This window comes from Drosophila mojavensis, unplaced genomic scaffold (genome assembly GCF_018153725.1).
Source record: "Drosophila mojavensis isolate 15081-1352.22 unplaced genomic scaffold, ASM1815372v1 contig_277, whole genome shotgun sequence".
NCBI classification, from domain to species: domain Eukaryota; kingdom Metazoa; phylum Arthropoda; class Insecta; order Diptera; family Drosophilidae; genus Drosophila; species Drosophila mojavensis.
Window position 1 is genome coordinate 3,701,326 of NW_025318822.1, and position 15,813 is coordinate 3,717,138.

A 15,813-nucleotide genomic window follows, 5' to 3' on the forward strand; every position below is an offset into this window, starting at 1 on the left:
TTATTTATTTATTTCATTATTTACAAGAAAGTGTAGTTCCAAAAACATGTTCTCGATAACTGTTATCGACATGATAAAAATAATGTTAAAAATATAGGTACATATATATTGATAGAAATGAGAATATAACGTTAATCTGATCACTATAGTTAAAAGAAATTATTAACCTACTAACTGATCACTATAGTCTAGAGCCAATAGGAATTACTTAGCTGATTGATTATCATATATTAAAGGCATATAAAGTCCATGGCTTGGACTTTCGAAAGGGTATACAAAAGTCGGTTTGAACATATTTTTGCTTATCTGCCTCTCTTGATTTATTGAGCATTTCTTGTAAATGACTCGACAAGGCAAATCAATGATTCGCCGTCTCTCGGGTTTGCGTGATTATGAATATCCACTTAGCATTTGATTAGCAAACGAATGCGGCGAAGTGGAACCAATGGCACGTGCTTAAGCGTTTCCCACTCGAATTGCAATATTGATAGAAGAAGGAAGCAATCCAATTTAATGGTATAGTTTCGAAGGAGCTAGACTACCATTGCATAGAAATGATCTTAGTTGTATTTCGATATTCTATGGACGTAGAGTTCTCATGAGAAATGAATTAGGAAGTAAATATTGTTAGTATATATGAAATAGTGTGAAATGGAAATCTTGCGAAATATTTGAAAGGCCTAATACAATATGGTTAAATGGTTTTACCTATAATATTTATATAAGGTCTTCAAGATTGATATAAAAGACAATAATTAAAGCTTGTATTAATGTGAGAATTTGCTTGAATAACTTTAAGAGTTCTTATATATTTTACCAATATTGGGAAAATATACCGGCAAAATACTATACTATACGTTCTTAAGTTAGTATTCCATTTCAGAGCTGTCGTTAGATTCATTCAATTCCGCGTTGACGCCTGCAGCTAGCTAACTGAAACTGTGAATCATCTCTTATGAAATCAGCACTTTTAGGTTAACCACCAAAACCTCCGCTAAAAAAATAGAGGAATAAAGGAAAAGTGTGGAAAAGCTGTGCTCCAACCGCCACTGTCCACAGCTGCTGCGGATGGTGCCTCCAGGCAGCGTCGTACGTGGGGCGCGACTCTCAAATTAAATTAATAAACACAACAATTGGCACAGGCCTTGCTGTTGGCCAGGCCCAGGCCAGCCCAGTCCAGCCCAGTCCAGCCCAGTCCCGCCCAGCCCAGCCCCGACCTTCCAGGCCATAACAGAGCCAAACAGGCAGCACAACTGTCCACTCACACGGAGCTCAAAACGGTGGCAAGAGGCAGGCATGTGGCATTGCGATGGCAATGGCGATGGCAATCGTAAATGAAATTTTTCTCAAATTGAGTTTGGGGCAAGTACTCAACTTTTGGCATGCCCTGGGCGCAATTCACAGTGCGTCCAGGGGCAGGGAGATGGAGTGCATGGGCACTGCTGCTGCTGGCAAGGACTCTCACACTCACACTCACACTCACACTCACGCTCACACTCTCAGTCTCACTCTCACTCTTCGCTTTCTCTATCCGCTCTGGTCCATGGCATTTTGTATTAATTACAACATAGCCGGCGGTGCGAACGCTCAAAAAGTTTCAACATAATTGATTTCATTTTTATTTTCAATGAGTTGCGGGCGTTGTGGATTCGGTGATGAGTGGCTCGACAAGCGAGAGGGGGCGGGGCCCCGTGGGGGCGAAAGTTCTGCTGTGCCGTCGGCAGCGCCTGCATTAAATTGATTCAATTATTGGCCTGCCAAAAGATGCGTCCAGCTACTTTCAATGGAAATTTCTACTGTTTTAATGTACTTAAACGCAAAAAGGAAACCAAGTATTAATTCCGATGCATCTCGAGCAAAAGACGCGGTTATACTATTTGTGCTTACTCTAAAAGAAATTACACACAATTAGTCAAAAATATATATTATTATTAGCAAGTTCAATGGGCTTCAGGAATTTGAAATATATAATATAAATATATGTATAATGTAAAATATTGTCAAAAAGATGACTGGCTATAGATAAATATATGAATTTATTATTGAAACTAAATAATATTTTTGCTTAGAGTAAAATAAAAATATGTTAGCAAAAAATGCTTAATGTTAATCAAAAAATATAAAACGTAAAATTGTTTACCTTATTCAGTTTCGTAAAAAAATGATCGAAAGGGATAAGCACAACTGTGTTGTGCTCAGCCTAATATCTAAAAATTATTAGCTAATTTAAGTTAAATACTTACATAACATTAAAATTTAATATATATTAAAATGGAATTTTTTTTCTTAGAAATGTTATCCACCTGACTCGTTTTAGAACTATCGGGATTGGCAATACTAACGGAAAAAATGTGAAACATTCGCCTAAGTCTATATCAGGAACGTACCTGGAATACATAGTCATACATACCTCTTCGCTTCCAAATATAGAGTATAACAAATAACCGTGGCTATCCTCTTTCTTTTTTTATTTTTTTCTTTGGCGGCATGCGGATCCTGCTATCATTGTGCTGCTGCCGTGTGGCTGGTTGATGATTCCTTTAGCATATTTGTAGACTGAGTTACGGCTGTTGTCGCTGTCCTTCGCCATTAACTCTGCTGGTGTCCTCGCAGTCGCTGATTCGCGGCATTTGTCTGGGGCCATGCAACTGAGACGTGTCCTGTCCGGATTTGTTATTGAAAAAATTCGAATATTGCGATTTTTTAATAATGAAAGAAGCAGCCGGTTATTAAGTCCCATTTGGACTTAAATTTAATTAAAATTCTCAGAGGCGCTTTATTGATTGTCTGGCTGTGCGAAAAAATTGCCTTGGACTATCGATAGCTCATACGCCCATGGTTTCCTTCACTGCTTTTGCTGTCAAAATTCGATAATTGTGCACGAAACTCGACGTGGGAAATAGTTTTTTCTGAATTGCATTGAGTTTTCATAAGGCAAGCTAAATATTTTGTTAATTTATGTAAAATTAATAATAAATTTTCTCTTTCAGGAAAATGACGAACCAATTAAGTTTGAATCAGCAGCTAGCTCAGGTGCTGGGATCCTTGGCAACTATCAACACATTTGGTAAGCTACACAATTTGCCACAGATATTTATAAACTTTCTCTGATATATTCTCTATATAATCAATAGATAGGCCAAGATCTAACGGCATATTTGCCGGCCAGCGGCTAGACTTGGACCCCACAACGAAGCCCTTGTATAGTGTTAAGACGGACCTCTCCGTTTGCAATCGTCAAGCGGAACCTATTCAATTGAACTTTAGTCCTGAAGCAACCTTATCGATTTCGGACTATAATATGACTGAGGCGGATGCTTTACTTCTTGAATTAGAAAAAATTCTATTGGCATAGACATAAATATGTGCTGGAAGCCAAAGAAAATTAGTTGACAAATGTCAGCTAAAGAATAAAAATATGTTCTAACATTTCATAATATATAAATAGATTTATTTATATAATTTTTTATATATGTATATCAAGTAGTTCAAAATATGACCTGACTCGAATAATTTAATTATTTTTTTAATTTTCTCTAAATCTAAAATATTAAAACGAAAATTCCTTGTGAATCCTTTAAAGCTTAGATCTGAGACTGCTTTGCTGGATTTCAACTATTGTTTTCCTTTTTTCCCTTTTGTTCGCCAGACACTTGGGAGCTGTTGGTTTCTCTTAGCCTTAACATACAAGGATAACAAAAGGCATGGCAAGGACATGCCAGGCCCAAAACGAAATTTTAATGACAATGTATTATAAACTATATGCATACAAAACCATGAAATCGTATATATATATTTATATAAGTTTGCTTTGTGTTTGTGTATATTGCAGTTGGCATTATGTGCAAAGGGATAAGGCTAAAGGACACACACACACTGATACAGTCTCGCTCTCATATGGGTTTGCGTAAATTTTATGTATTTGGCTCACGAATCGAGTCCGTCTGCTGGCCAAAGACGTTCGCTGCGGCGTAAAATTCAACAACGGCTTTCATGCAGGGCTTGTAAATTATGTAGCCCACAGGATATGCGCCAGACACACACACACACACACACACTCACGCACATGCACACACTTGTACACAGTCGGCATCAACAAGAAACTCAACTGAAATGATGTACTTAATTTTGGGGTTTTTCCTATTTAATAAACTGCAATAGGAATGCAAATGCTTGAATGCCTGTTGAAAAAGCAACGAGAGCTGAGAGTTTTGCTGGTGCAAACGCTGCCGTGCAATATCCTTCGTCCAAGCTGCACCGCAGGACGTCTAGACGTTGACGCTGCTGCGTCCTCGACAGCGATAAGCATACGCCATGGCGCGGCATTATTATAATACGTGGCCATTATCCTGGCAACGCCGGCGATAAATCACACCAGGACATCTTTGTGTGTGTGCCACAGGCAGACATGACACCATCTTCTCCAACTCTCGTTCATGCTGCTGCACAAACTGGAGCAGTTTGCTGCTGCCGCTGCTGCTCCTCCTGCTGCGGCAGCGGCTCCTCCTGCTGCTGCTCTAGCAGACGTTGCCTGGTTGTTCGTATCTGAGGCGCTGCATCGCGCACACGCTCATAAAATGTTGCGCCCGGCGCCCCCAGACGACAAATTTGCTTAGAATTTGAAATGCATGGCACAGACAAAAGCAACATAAGGAACGAGACAGCTGGAGAGACAGAGACAGAGCGAGGTAGAGAGAGGCAGCGGGCAGAATTGCACAGGAAATGGACGGAAAAAAAAGAAAGAAGCAGCAGCTATGCAAAAGTGAAGCCCAGTTGCCAGTTTTTGAGTCCGGTCGCAGAGCGCGCATTATTATTACAGTTGCCAAGTTCAAGTTCAGGACGTTCATTGTGCACGTGCTTGAAATGGAATCCTTAGGAATCCAGGCAAGCCATGCAAATGTAGTGGCAGCAGTGAGCGAGCGTCTGGCAGCGCTGTCAAGAGCTTAGCTGCTTTTATAGAATGGATTGAATAGTAAACTTTGGCTAATCAAGCATTTGAATTATTAACGTGACATTGGATTGTCTGGGTGTAGTTATAGTTGAAGCTCAGGTGCAGTGCACAGTCTGGCAACGCTAATAGCGTTGCGTCTTCAATTCAGTTTTTTATTAGAGCTGGCTTTGGTATTCGTAGACCATAGACTGCAATGAAGTGATATAGAAGCTGTATACTTAATGAGATAAGCTATTGAAATTCTGTTGACTCCAGCTCAACTTTTGTATACAATAAAAACCTATTGAAAGTTTTGCTAATTGGGCACAAGTGGCATTGATAGCAAATAATTCGAATGTCTGGCAACACTGGCAACACTACAGCAACAACTACAGAAAAACTTCGTAGTATAATCATATTTGTAGTAGTTAAGGTATTTCTTTCGCCCCTTTCGCCGAAAAAGGATTTGAAAGCTTGTGGATCAGTTAAAGTCAGGGATATTCTAGTCTATTAAAGCTTATTATGTTAAAGAGTTTAGTATATCTACATACACACATATGTATGTATGTTTGTATATGAATTTCCTTGCCTTATTGACTTTTCAGTTGAGTGCTGATGCTCTTGGTATTCGTAAACGTTTCACAGACTGCAACTTTCAACACTTTCTTTCTGATTTACAGATTTCGAATGGCAGACAGCATGAATGAGAATATATTTTCAGCATCAAAGAGCAACTATTTGGACACAATGCCAAGTTTTCGCTGCAGCATCAACGCCCATGTGGAATACTTGACGAGCAGCTCACACTTCCAGCCGGATACTGACAGGCAGGCAGACAGGCAGGCAGAACTGATCCCTGGACCCAGACTCTTACGCGGACGCGGATGCGGACACGGACAGGGACACGGATACGGGCCTGGACTCATGTGCAGTGGCACTTTACGGCATTGTCGCTGGCCTCTGTCTGTCTGTCTGTTGCTGTTGGCCTTCAGACGCTCATAAACAAACGCGAGAGTGCCGAGTGCCAGGCGGGATGAGCTGGGGGAGCTGGTCTAATGTGCTGGGCGTGGCAGTGCATTTATTCGTGTGTAAAATTTTAATTGAAATATATATATTTAAGCCGGTCTGTGCCAGACAGAGTGCCAGTCCTGCGCTTCTGCAACTGTAACTGTATAGCGCAGCAGTTGCAACTATATACATTTGTATCTGTATCTGTATCTGTATCTGTGTGTGTATGTGTGCATGCGGATGCGCGTATGCCGCTAATGTTTTCATTTGCATGCGAACATCAGGCCCAACAACATGTTTATATGCAAATGCGTTCTCTGATTATCGGCAAATGGGTCCGTCTGACTGGACCTCTGCTGCTGCCGCTGCCTGTGTCTGCGCCTGAGCCAGGACCTGAGCTTGTGCTAGTGCCCCATTCCTCAATATCAACTATTTGCTTTTGTATGCGCTGATTTTGTTCGCCCATTTCTCGTAGTTGCGACTTTTTTCGGCGCTTTTATCGTGTCCGTAGGCGTGGCGCACAGTTGACATTGGCCGTGCTTTAACTACACTTGGCTCCAAGCGGCCTAACCTACATGTATGAAATATTGTTCGATGTTCCATCAGCCGGTTCAAGTTAACAGCCTCTGAAAATAAGATTTAACACAGCTGATTTTTTACATCGCTGATCTTCAGCTCAACTAGTTTTCCTCTTCTGATAAAATATAAGTATATAAACTCTATGAATAAATATCATCTTAGTTCTTCAAAAATTGATCAACTAGGGTCTTAGCATATTGATCAGAAGAAAACAAAAACAATATGATTCCGAGTCTTGTCTTTATTTTATTCTTAGGTGTGCAATTGATGAATATAAGATTGACAAAAATATGTTAGAAATGAAGATTATTATGGTTTACTTTTTAAAACTTATGTAGATGTGGATATCTAATTGTTTCCCTCTCACAATAATTACTCAAATAGAAAGTTCACTTAATTGTATTTGAAATGGATCCATCTCGCTGTAGTCCAATCATTAGTATAATTTATGTGCTGCTCATTAACAGCCATGTTGGTGTTATCGCAGGAAGACCTATTTGAACTGGCAAACGAGCCGAACCGTATCCCCCACCCCACCACTGAATTAAAAGCGATGCAACCCTCGATGAAGAGCCCCCTGGTGTCAGACAGGATTCACTTAACGCTTCGTGTGGCATAAAATTTCCTTACAAAAATTGTATTTTAAAATTAATGAAGAGCTCGATGTTGGCGGGGGTGTGCTGCGCTGGTGTTAAGGTGTTAAGCACTAAAAAAATAACAAGTAAAAAAAAAAAACACAGAGCAAAGGAAAATAGAAAATGCCACTTGGCCACTTTGGACAATAGCTGGCCAAAGCTGTTAGCCCGCCGGGACATTTACAATGAATGTCATTTGGATTTGCGTTGGATAAGTCTCTAATTTATTGTGCATAAAACAAGGTGTGCAGTAGTTATCTATTTCCATATATAAAGCTCGTGCTTATCGGCGCGTTCCCATCGCCACGTGCCGCTTCTCACGCGTTGTCTTTGTATAGGTCTTCCCTAACAAAAAGTTGGGATGAGTTCGTTGAGGCATGACCTTAGCTCAGTCTGAGCTGAGAAGGTTCGGTGCCCGCGTATAAGACCAGCAACTCTGGCGTCATGGGCGCATTTAGGGTAATCCACGTCTTGGGCAGGCCGGCATCATCGCGTGCCGATTGCAGTGCCTGTTGCAAGGCAAAAGCCACGGCAATGGCCAAGCAAATGGCAGGCTCTCCAGTAGCTGTACATAAAAGGAAATGATGGAGTAAGTCATCCACAGAAAACATATTCTCCAGTAGGACTCACCCTTTGAGCGCATGAAGCCCGCCTTGTTGGGGCTCTTGGGCAGCAGCTCGATGCGCAGATCAATCGGTATATCCTTGGCACCTGGCGGCTTGTAGTTCCAGGTGCGATTTGTCAAGCACTCGCCTGTCTCCTTATCGACCACAATCTGCTCGCTGGTCCAATAACCCAGTCCCATCATGAAGGCACCCTCAATCTGGCCAATATCCACATTGGGATTCAAGCTCTCGCCAGTATCCTCCAGTAGATCTACACGATTGATCAGATAGTTACCAGTGAGAACATCCAGCTCCACCTCGGTAAGGCACAGGCCACACACCGAGTAGGGTTCCATATCGCCCTGTTTGCACTGATCGCTGGCGATCAAATTAATCTTTCGGTTGTATGCCTCAGTGATCAGCTGTTGCCAGTCGGCTGGTTTCACCTCCTCTTTGACTGGGGCGAGGCGCGAGTTCAGGGTCTCGCAGGCCTTACGTACAGCAAAACACAAGGTCTCACTGCCAACAGCTCCACCGGTAACCATTGAGTTGGCTCCGTTGATCGTATCGCTAGCCTCAATGCGCACCTGTTCAAGGGCAATGCCTAATGTATGGGCCACAACCTGGGCTATCTTTGTGTTCATGCCTAGAATAAAGATATACATTTGTAATATACATGTATATATTAAATATAGCATATAAATTCTTGAGTAGTGTAATCAGGTATATTTATGTGTGTTTCTTTGCCTATATACTTGTCTGTTAATGTCATAGTCTGTTTCTCCGTCTGTCTGTCGGCCTAACTACAGAAGCTCATTAAAGTTGGCTTTATGAATGCATCAGTATTCATTTCGTATTTATACTACAGTAAAACGATGCTACTAGCACCGTAAGAGAGTGTTCCCTTTGGTCACAAAAGGCTCGACCGCAACGAGCCTTACCTGGCGTCAGGCTCAACTTTTGAGCGAGACTTAGGAATTGAGTGAAAGTCGCCCTTTATAAATGGCAGAAGCTGCAGCAATTCTTCAGTCGTCCCGGATCAGTCGTGTAGTGCAGTAAAGTTAAGTGAAGTGTGTAATCATTTATTTAAGTACTAAAGGCATAGAGAAAATACGTAGAAGAATTACGTAGAAGAAATACGTAGAGAATATACGTAGATGATATACGTAGAGGTTATATGTAGAGGATATACGTAGAGGATATTCATTGTGGAACGACGTTGAGGAGAGGCGTGGAGGAAATATGTAGAGGAAAAACGTTGAGAATAAACGTAGTAGAGAAAAAACTATACTCAGACGGTACCTATGATGATGGTCATGCCATATTATGTACCGAAAAGTAAATCTCCTCACAGGATTAACACCAATGAGATGACTAATGCGTTCATTTCCAGCTTACCTTGACCCATTTCGATGCCGCCGTGGGAGACCACAACAGTTCCGTCACTGTGATAGATGGCGACCGTAGCCGGATACTGTCCGAAATACCCTATCTGATACTCCATTATGCATAGGCCGAGACCGCGTTTGTGCCAACGATGCTCCTTGTTGTAGGAAATAATTTCGGCTCGGCGCTTACGATAATCAGTGCTCTTCAGGAATCTAGGCATCATTTCGCCCATTTTATGAGCGGGCAAAATATTAGCAAAACGAACATCCGCCGGATCAACACCGGTTTCAAATGCAATGTGCTCAATGATATTCTCAATCATCGCAATGCCCTCGACAGATCCGGGTGCCCGACAGGGCGTGTTGCTAGGCGAATCCGTAATGACCATAAATCCATCCAGTTTGTAGTTATCGCTGAACTCGTAACAGTTCTTCGATAACAGCACCGTATGTCCGATGGGGGATTCATTAGTTAAATAGCCGGCATCCTCGTAGAATCGACTCTCGATACCAACAATCTTTCCATTGGCCTGCACATAGAAGTCATAGTCGCAGTGGAAGGACCACCGTTTGCCCGTGGTATTCATGATGGACTCCAGCGACTGCACAAATCTCACTGGACGATTCAGCTTGTGAGCAGCGACAGCAGCAGCCGTTGCAGCCAAATTGCAACGAGTCGCCTTGCCGCCGTACCCACCTCCGATGCGACGAGTCTTCACCTGCACCTCGTTGGACTTCAGCTGCAACACATTGGCGATGACATCCTGCGATAGATCCATCCACTGTGTGGCCACGTAGACCTGCAGACCGCCCTCAAAGGGCACTACCACCGTCGAATGTGGCTCCATGAAGTAGTGGTACTGCAGTCCCAAGTCCAGTTTTCCACTGCCCTTGATATCGTGGGCAACATTCAGGTGCAGCTTGTCGTGCATTGATTTGACAGGGTGAAGAATGCGATCTCCAGATGCAGCAGAGTCCAGCACATGCTTCATGCTGGGCAGCACCTCCTTAGCACCGCCCTCATAGCTGAGCTTAACAAGCTCGGCTGCACGCTGAGCCAGGGCATTGGATGTGGCCAGCACCATGCCGATCGGCTGGTGGTAGAACTTGATTTCGCCCGTGGCGAAGAGCTGCTCCTCCTGCGGGAAAAAGAAGTCATCTGTTGTCTTCGGTCGCAGCGAATTGGGTCCAGGAATGTCCTTGGCATCCAAATAGGCCACCACGCCAGGCAATGCCAAAGCAGCCGACGTGTCCACCTTGCTAACCACAGCGCCAACACGCTTTGCCGTCACAAAGGCCGCCCACAGCTGATTGTGCTGCGTGGGTAGATCATTGACGTAGGTCGCCTCACCCGAGCACTGAATAAGTCCTTCGTGCTTTTCGGTGGGCTTCGTCACTGGATAGTGTTGCTCGAAGGTCTCGAAGCTCTGCTGTCCCTTAGACACGGGTCGCTGCAGCAGGGACCCTCCAGTTACCTGCCGACTACCCAGAGTCTGTTGCCGCTGAGCAGCGGCCTTCAGCAGAAACTTGTACAGCAGTCCACAGGCCAGCTTGCGGCGATAGTCTGGCGATGCGTCCGGCAGCACCTCATCGGGCTGCAGCAGCGTCGACAACTTGTCGAATACCTGCTCCAGCAATGCATTGTCAAAGGGATTGCGTCCGACCAGGAGCTGCTCAATAGGCGTTGCATGCACAAAGTCCGGCCGGATGCCGCCAAAGCAAATGCGAGCATTCTTCACCTTCGACTCAGCATCCAGTTCGAGCAGAAAGGCGGCGTTCACATACGCATGCGCATTCTGGGCACGTGGCATAATCTGCAGAGGGAAAATCGAAAAGAGGTAAAGCAGTACATTGAAGATAGGAGCTCCTAATTGGAGTAAGAGTGGGAATAGGAAATCACTCAATCCTTACTTTGTACGAATCGAACAGATAATTGTTCTTCGAATAGGCGGGCAAAACTATTCCTCGAATGATCTTGCCGTCCATGGACAGCTTCATGTAGCTGGCCAAGCTGACAGTTTGCTGTTTGTCCGCCGACTCCTGGATTATGATCCTTGCATCCAGAGCCTCCAACACGATGAACACGTCGGAGGGAAATTCGGGATGAGAGTACTTGATGGACAAGTTCCCCGCTAGAGTGCCGGCCTGGGTTAATACGAAATAAATTGATAAAGACAGCGTTTAATAGAGCTCACAGATAAGATAGCAAGTCTTCAGGGCACTGGGCTAACTAACCTGCCCCGTGACTTACATTGCGCACTGGCACATTGGCAATCCAATTCAAATGCTGCCACACTTGGGCCAGGTACTCAAATCCTGGGGTCTGCTCCAGCTTGCGGCAGATGTCCATGGTCTCGGTTAGGCTCAGATTTCCCCCGAGAGTAAGATCCTTGTCGGCCAAGCTGTAGCCCCTCAGCTCTGCCAGGGCACGCACATCGATGAAGGATTTGATCTTTGCACTGCGCCTGTAGATGCCGTGCGCCGTGTTGCCAGCGACCAGCATGTACGGAAGCTGCTCCTTGGCAGCCGCTCCCAGTGCCTCGAACAGCTCGGGCAGGGTCTGCGGCCAGGACCAGCGACTGCCATCAGCGTATTGCTGCACAGCTCGTGGCTGGCTCTGCTTGCAGGTGCCAGCGCAGAGCTCGCCCGTCTTGGGGCACTGCTTGCTGCTCAGGTCCTCGATGTCCGCACACTCCGCTGGCACGGCTATGTTGCTGTCGACGGCAAAGGATTTCATCGCATCCAGTATGGGTCGGTAGCCGGTGCAGCGGCAAATGTTGCCGCCGAAAGCATTCTCCACCTCGGCCATGGTCACCCGTCCGCCCCGTGACTGCAGCAGCGCGTACATATTCATGACGAATCCCGGCGAGCAGTAGCCACACTGGGTGCCGTTCATTTTGGCCAGGCGCTGCTGTATGGCATGGTAGCCCTTACGCTTGTTGCCCAAGCCCTCTGAGGTGGTCACATGCAGGCCCAGGCAGGTGTTCAGCAGCGTTAGGCAAGAGTTGACCGCCCAGGTGCACAGCTCCCCGGTCGCCGGATGAACTCCGCTCAAGGCACAAACGCAGACACCGCAGCCACCTTCCTGGCACATGAATTTGGTGGCCGTGAGACCGGCATGTTCTCGGATAAACGTGTTCAGACTGATGTCTGCGGGCAGGCTCGACAGATTAACTGGGGAAAAGATTCACAGTGATGTTAAGTAAGACAATCATGCTGATTAAATATGTTATACAATATACTAACCACACAATTAGGATAATTGATAAAAGTTGATATATAAATATTTAAGAAAAAATCATTTTCTTATGTAGAGTAACTAAAATATTTCTTATAATAATTGTTTTAGATTTATATATACATTCCAATATTTACGATTATTTTATTTTCACTGAAATATTTTTATAAGGGCTCACATTTATTTACATTTTGTAAAAGTTCCAAAAGAAGGAATAATCATAAGTTCATTTTTTAGACTTTTGTCTATTAATAATTGAACATTAAATATATTTAATTGTGTTTATTATGATAAGGAAGAAAAATCGATTAATAATAATAAAAAACAATGCTCCGTTAAACTTGAAAAATTCCAATCGCTGATTGACGAACAGACTTTATATTCATACACATACATACATATTTATACAATTTTGTAGACTGTTATCTTTGATGTTATATAAAAGCTATTAAAACTACTTAGATACGGCGACATATATAAGTAAACATGTTAGTGTATTTGTACATATAATCTTTACCTTCTTTGGCAGTCCACTACAAATAATTTTAATAGACTTCTACATATTCACATGTACGTATCGATGTACATATGAATGTCTGAAAGTACATACATATGTAATTATCTGTAAACGTACCTTCATAGCTAACACCGTTGATAGTTATACTTTCCACCATTATCTCTTGATTTTTATTTGCGTTTTATCTATTAGAGACACTTATATGACTTTTGGATTATTATATTAAATTAAAGCAAAATAAACTTTGTTCTGGAATGTATTTCACAACGTTTGCCAACTATATGACCAAGACAACTTTTAGTGTTCAACCCACGCCGATCTCAGCTGTACTGTAGTTCCGGGGCCCGAGAGATCGCGTATTTATGGGCTCATTGCGTTCGTGGACGCTCGTCAAGTTCAACTGAGAGTGCAAAATATTACGTCTCCTAATAACGACGTTATGTTCACGTTTTGGTTCACGTTTGCCACAAGTAACGCCAAAAATTGTTACTCTATCGATGGTAAGCTACTGTGAATATTCGGTTTGCTATAAAATTGTACCTATTATTCGCTTTAATTTTAATTCTGTGTTTAGTGCAAATTTAAATCCTTATAGCCCAGCTCGGCTTATTTTAAATTACTTTAATGTAACGTAGTTGAATGGTTTTGTTTTAATATGTTCATAATTTTTATTTTTATATTTTTTTTTTAATTTTTTTTCATTATACTATATATTTATATAGTATATAAGTTAGTGTTTTATCGAAATATATTTTTAAATAGAATTAAAAAAATATATATGTATATCTTCTAAAATTTGTGTATTTAATAAAAACTATTTATATTACGTTCTCTTATTTACATTCCAGCTTTAGGTACAAAACTACATTTAACTGACAATCGTGCTTACGTTGTCGCATGTCTAGCGCTCTCTCCCGACTTCTTTCTCTCACTCTATTAAAATCGCTCATTTTTTGGGCAATTCGGAATGCTTCGTACTTTATCTCTAAGTCTATCTCTAAGTTTGTTCTCTCTATTTGCGTATGATTACTTCGCTCTCTAACCGGGCCTATCGCCAAGTGAGGTTCTGTTTATAAAAACTTTTGTTTTGATTTCCATTCTAAACAAAGATCGTTTGAAAAAGCGTGTAGGCACGTACCTTATGAAAAGACTGGAGAGGGAAGAACACAATGCCAATACACAAACAGAGCATCAATTGGCGGCAGTGCCGAGAAATAATTGTTGGGGTGTCATAGCTCATTTTCAATTATTTCGATATGTCTGCAGCGTTGGCGTCTAGAATTATTTATTTTTATTTCGAAGCTATAGATGTAAACTCTCTAGGTTTAAACAGATCATTTAAATATCATTTCTTTATTTTATGAAATATTTTAGTTAATTGGCTTGATTGTGTAGCTTTACAAGTTAGAATGTTGCAGTCGGTCAAAACTGATCAAATACAATGCTCATCAGGGTCTACAAATAATTGAATCATTTTTGATAAATGAAAAAAATTGAACCGAAAATATTAAAGCTTCAACCCGAAGATATAGTTTTGCTAGATTTACCACAGCCTCGCTCTAGGTTCAATCAAACTTATTACGAATTTAATAACAGAGTTTTATTTATATGTATAAAAATCCAATATATATGACAAAAACTGACTTCACTACAAATTTGGAATGAGTTCGTTGAGCTCTGACCTTAATTTAACTTGAGCTGAGAAGGTTCGGTGCCCGCGTATAAGACCAGCAACTCTGGCGTCATGGGCGCATTTAGGGTAATCCACGTCTTGGGCAGGCCGGCATCATCGCGTGCCGATTGCAGTGCCTGTTGCAGGGCAAGAGCCACGGCAATGGCCAAGCAAATGGCAGGCTCTCCAGTAGCTGTACATAAAAGGAAATGATGGAGTAAGTCATCCACTGAAAATATATTCACTAGTTGGACTCACCCTTTGAGCGCATGAAGCCCGCCTTGTTGGGGCTCTTGGCAGCAGCTCGATGCGCAGATCAATGGGTATATCCTTGGCACCTGGCGGCTTGTAGTTCCAGGTACGATTTGTCAAGCACTCGCCTGTCTCCTTATCGACCACAATCTGCTCGCTGGTCCAATAACCCAGTCCCATCATGAAGGCACCCTCAATCTGGCCAATATTTTCGGTTGTATGCCTCAGTGATCAGCTGTTGCCAGTCGGCTGGTTTGATCTCCTGACTGGGGCGAGACGTGAGTTCAGGGTCTCGCACAGCATAACATAATGTCTCAATGCCCATTGAGCTGCCAGTGACGATCGCGTTGGCTTTATTGATCGTATCGCTAGCCTCTATGCGCACATGCTCCAGGGAGATTCCCAAAGTGTGGGCTACAACTTGAGCGATCTTTGTGCTCACTTTTACAGAGCTATTAAATAATGAATATTTTAAAATTTAATAAATTAGTATATATTTGACTGAAAAACTACAAGAGTTTAGTAATATTTGAACAACATTAAGTATATATGAGTAAATTGGAATATATAATCCATATGAAATCGTAAAGCTTCTTTTTAACATTTACATTATTATTCGCACTATATGAATATTATAATGTTTTTGCATATATATTTTATTAATTTTTATATTTTTAAAATTTAACTTAAAAATTTAACTCGTACTATTTAAAAGTACATTCAGAACTTAGGTACATTCCAGTTTTAGGTACAAAACTACATTTAACTGGTAATCACGGTGACGTTATCGAGCATATGTTACTCGTTCCCGCTCTCCCGATCTTTCATTATCTTTCTCTCTCTCTCTACCTCTCTATGTTGATCGATAAGCTTTTTTGGCACTCTCAAAAGCTCTAGTTCGCTCACTCTCTATTTGTTTCTCTTTGATAAGTTCGCTTTAGCCGGGCTCATCGCCAAGTTTGCTTTTGTTTATATACATTTTTTATTTG

The 15,813-nt window shown here is 42.3% G+C and overlaps 1 protein-coding gene, 1 long non-coding RNA gene and 1 pseudogene across 4 annotated transcripts; 1 reads left to right on the forward strand and 2 right to left on the reverse strand.

The window, feature by feature from the left end:
- Positions 1 to 5,056: 5,056 nt before the first annotated feature.
- On the forward strand, positions 5,057 to 6,125 carry LOC122757050. 3 transcript variants are annotated; one of them, XR_006356947.1, is made up of 2 exons: positions 5,057 to 5,534; positions 5,611 to 6,125. It is a non-coding gene; the product is annotated as an uncharacterized LOC122757050 (long non-coding RNA). The 3 variants fall into 3 exon arrangements; XR_006356946.1 differs by having other exon boundaries at positions 5,057 to 5,489; XR_006356948.1 differs by having other exon boundaries at positions 5,057 to 5,462.
- Positions 6,126 to 7,353: 1,228 nt separating this feature from the next.
- On the reverse strand, positions 7,354 to 13,240 carry LOC6574256 (indole-3-acetaldehyde oxidase). Its single transcript, XM_002000276.4, has 6 exons — positions 13,018 to 13,240; positions 11,397 to 12,319; positions 11,057 to 11,290; positions 9,156 to 10,959; positions 7,783 to 8,403; positions 7,354 to 7,717 (listed from the first exon to the last, which is right to left on the reverse strand). The coding sequence occupies exons 1-6, from the start codon at positions 13,055 to 13,057 to the stop codon at positions 7,536 to 7,538; spliced, it is 3,804 nt and encodes a 1,267-aa protein (XP_002000312.2). The 5' UTR covers positions 13,058 to 13,240; the 3' UTR covers positions 7,354 to 7,535.
- A 1,343-nt stretch (positions 13,241 to 14,583) lies between these two features.
- LOC6574257 lies at positions 14,584 to 15,051 on the reverse strand (annotated as a pseudogene).
- Positions 15,052 to 15,813: the final 762 nt, after the last annotated feature.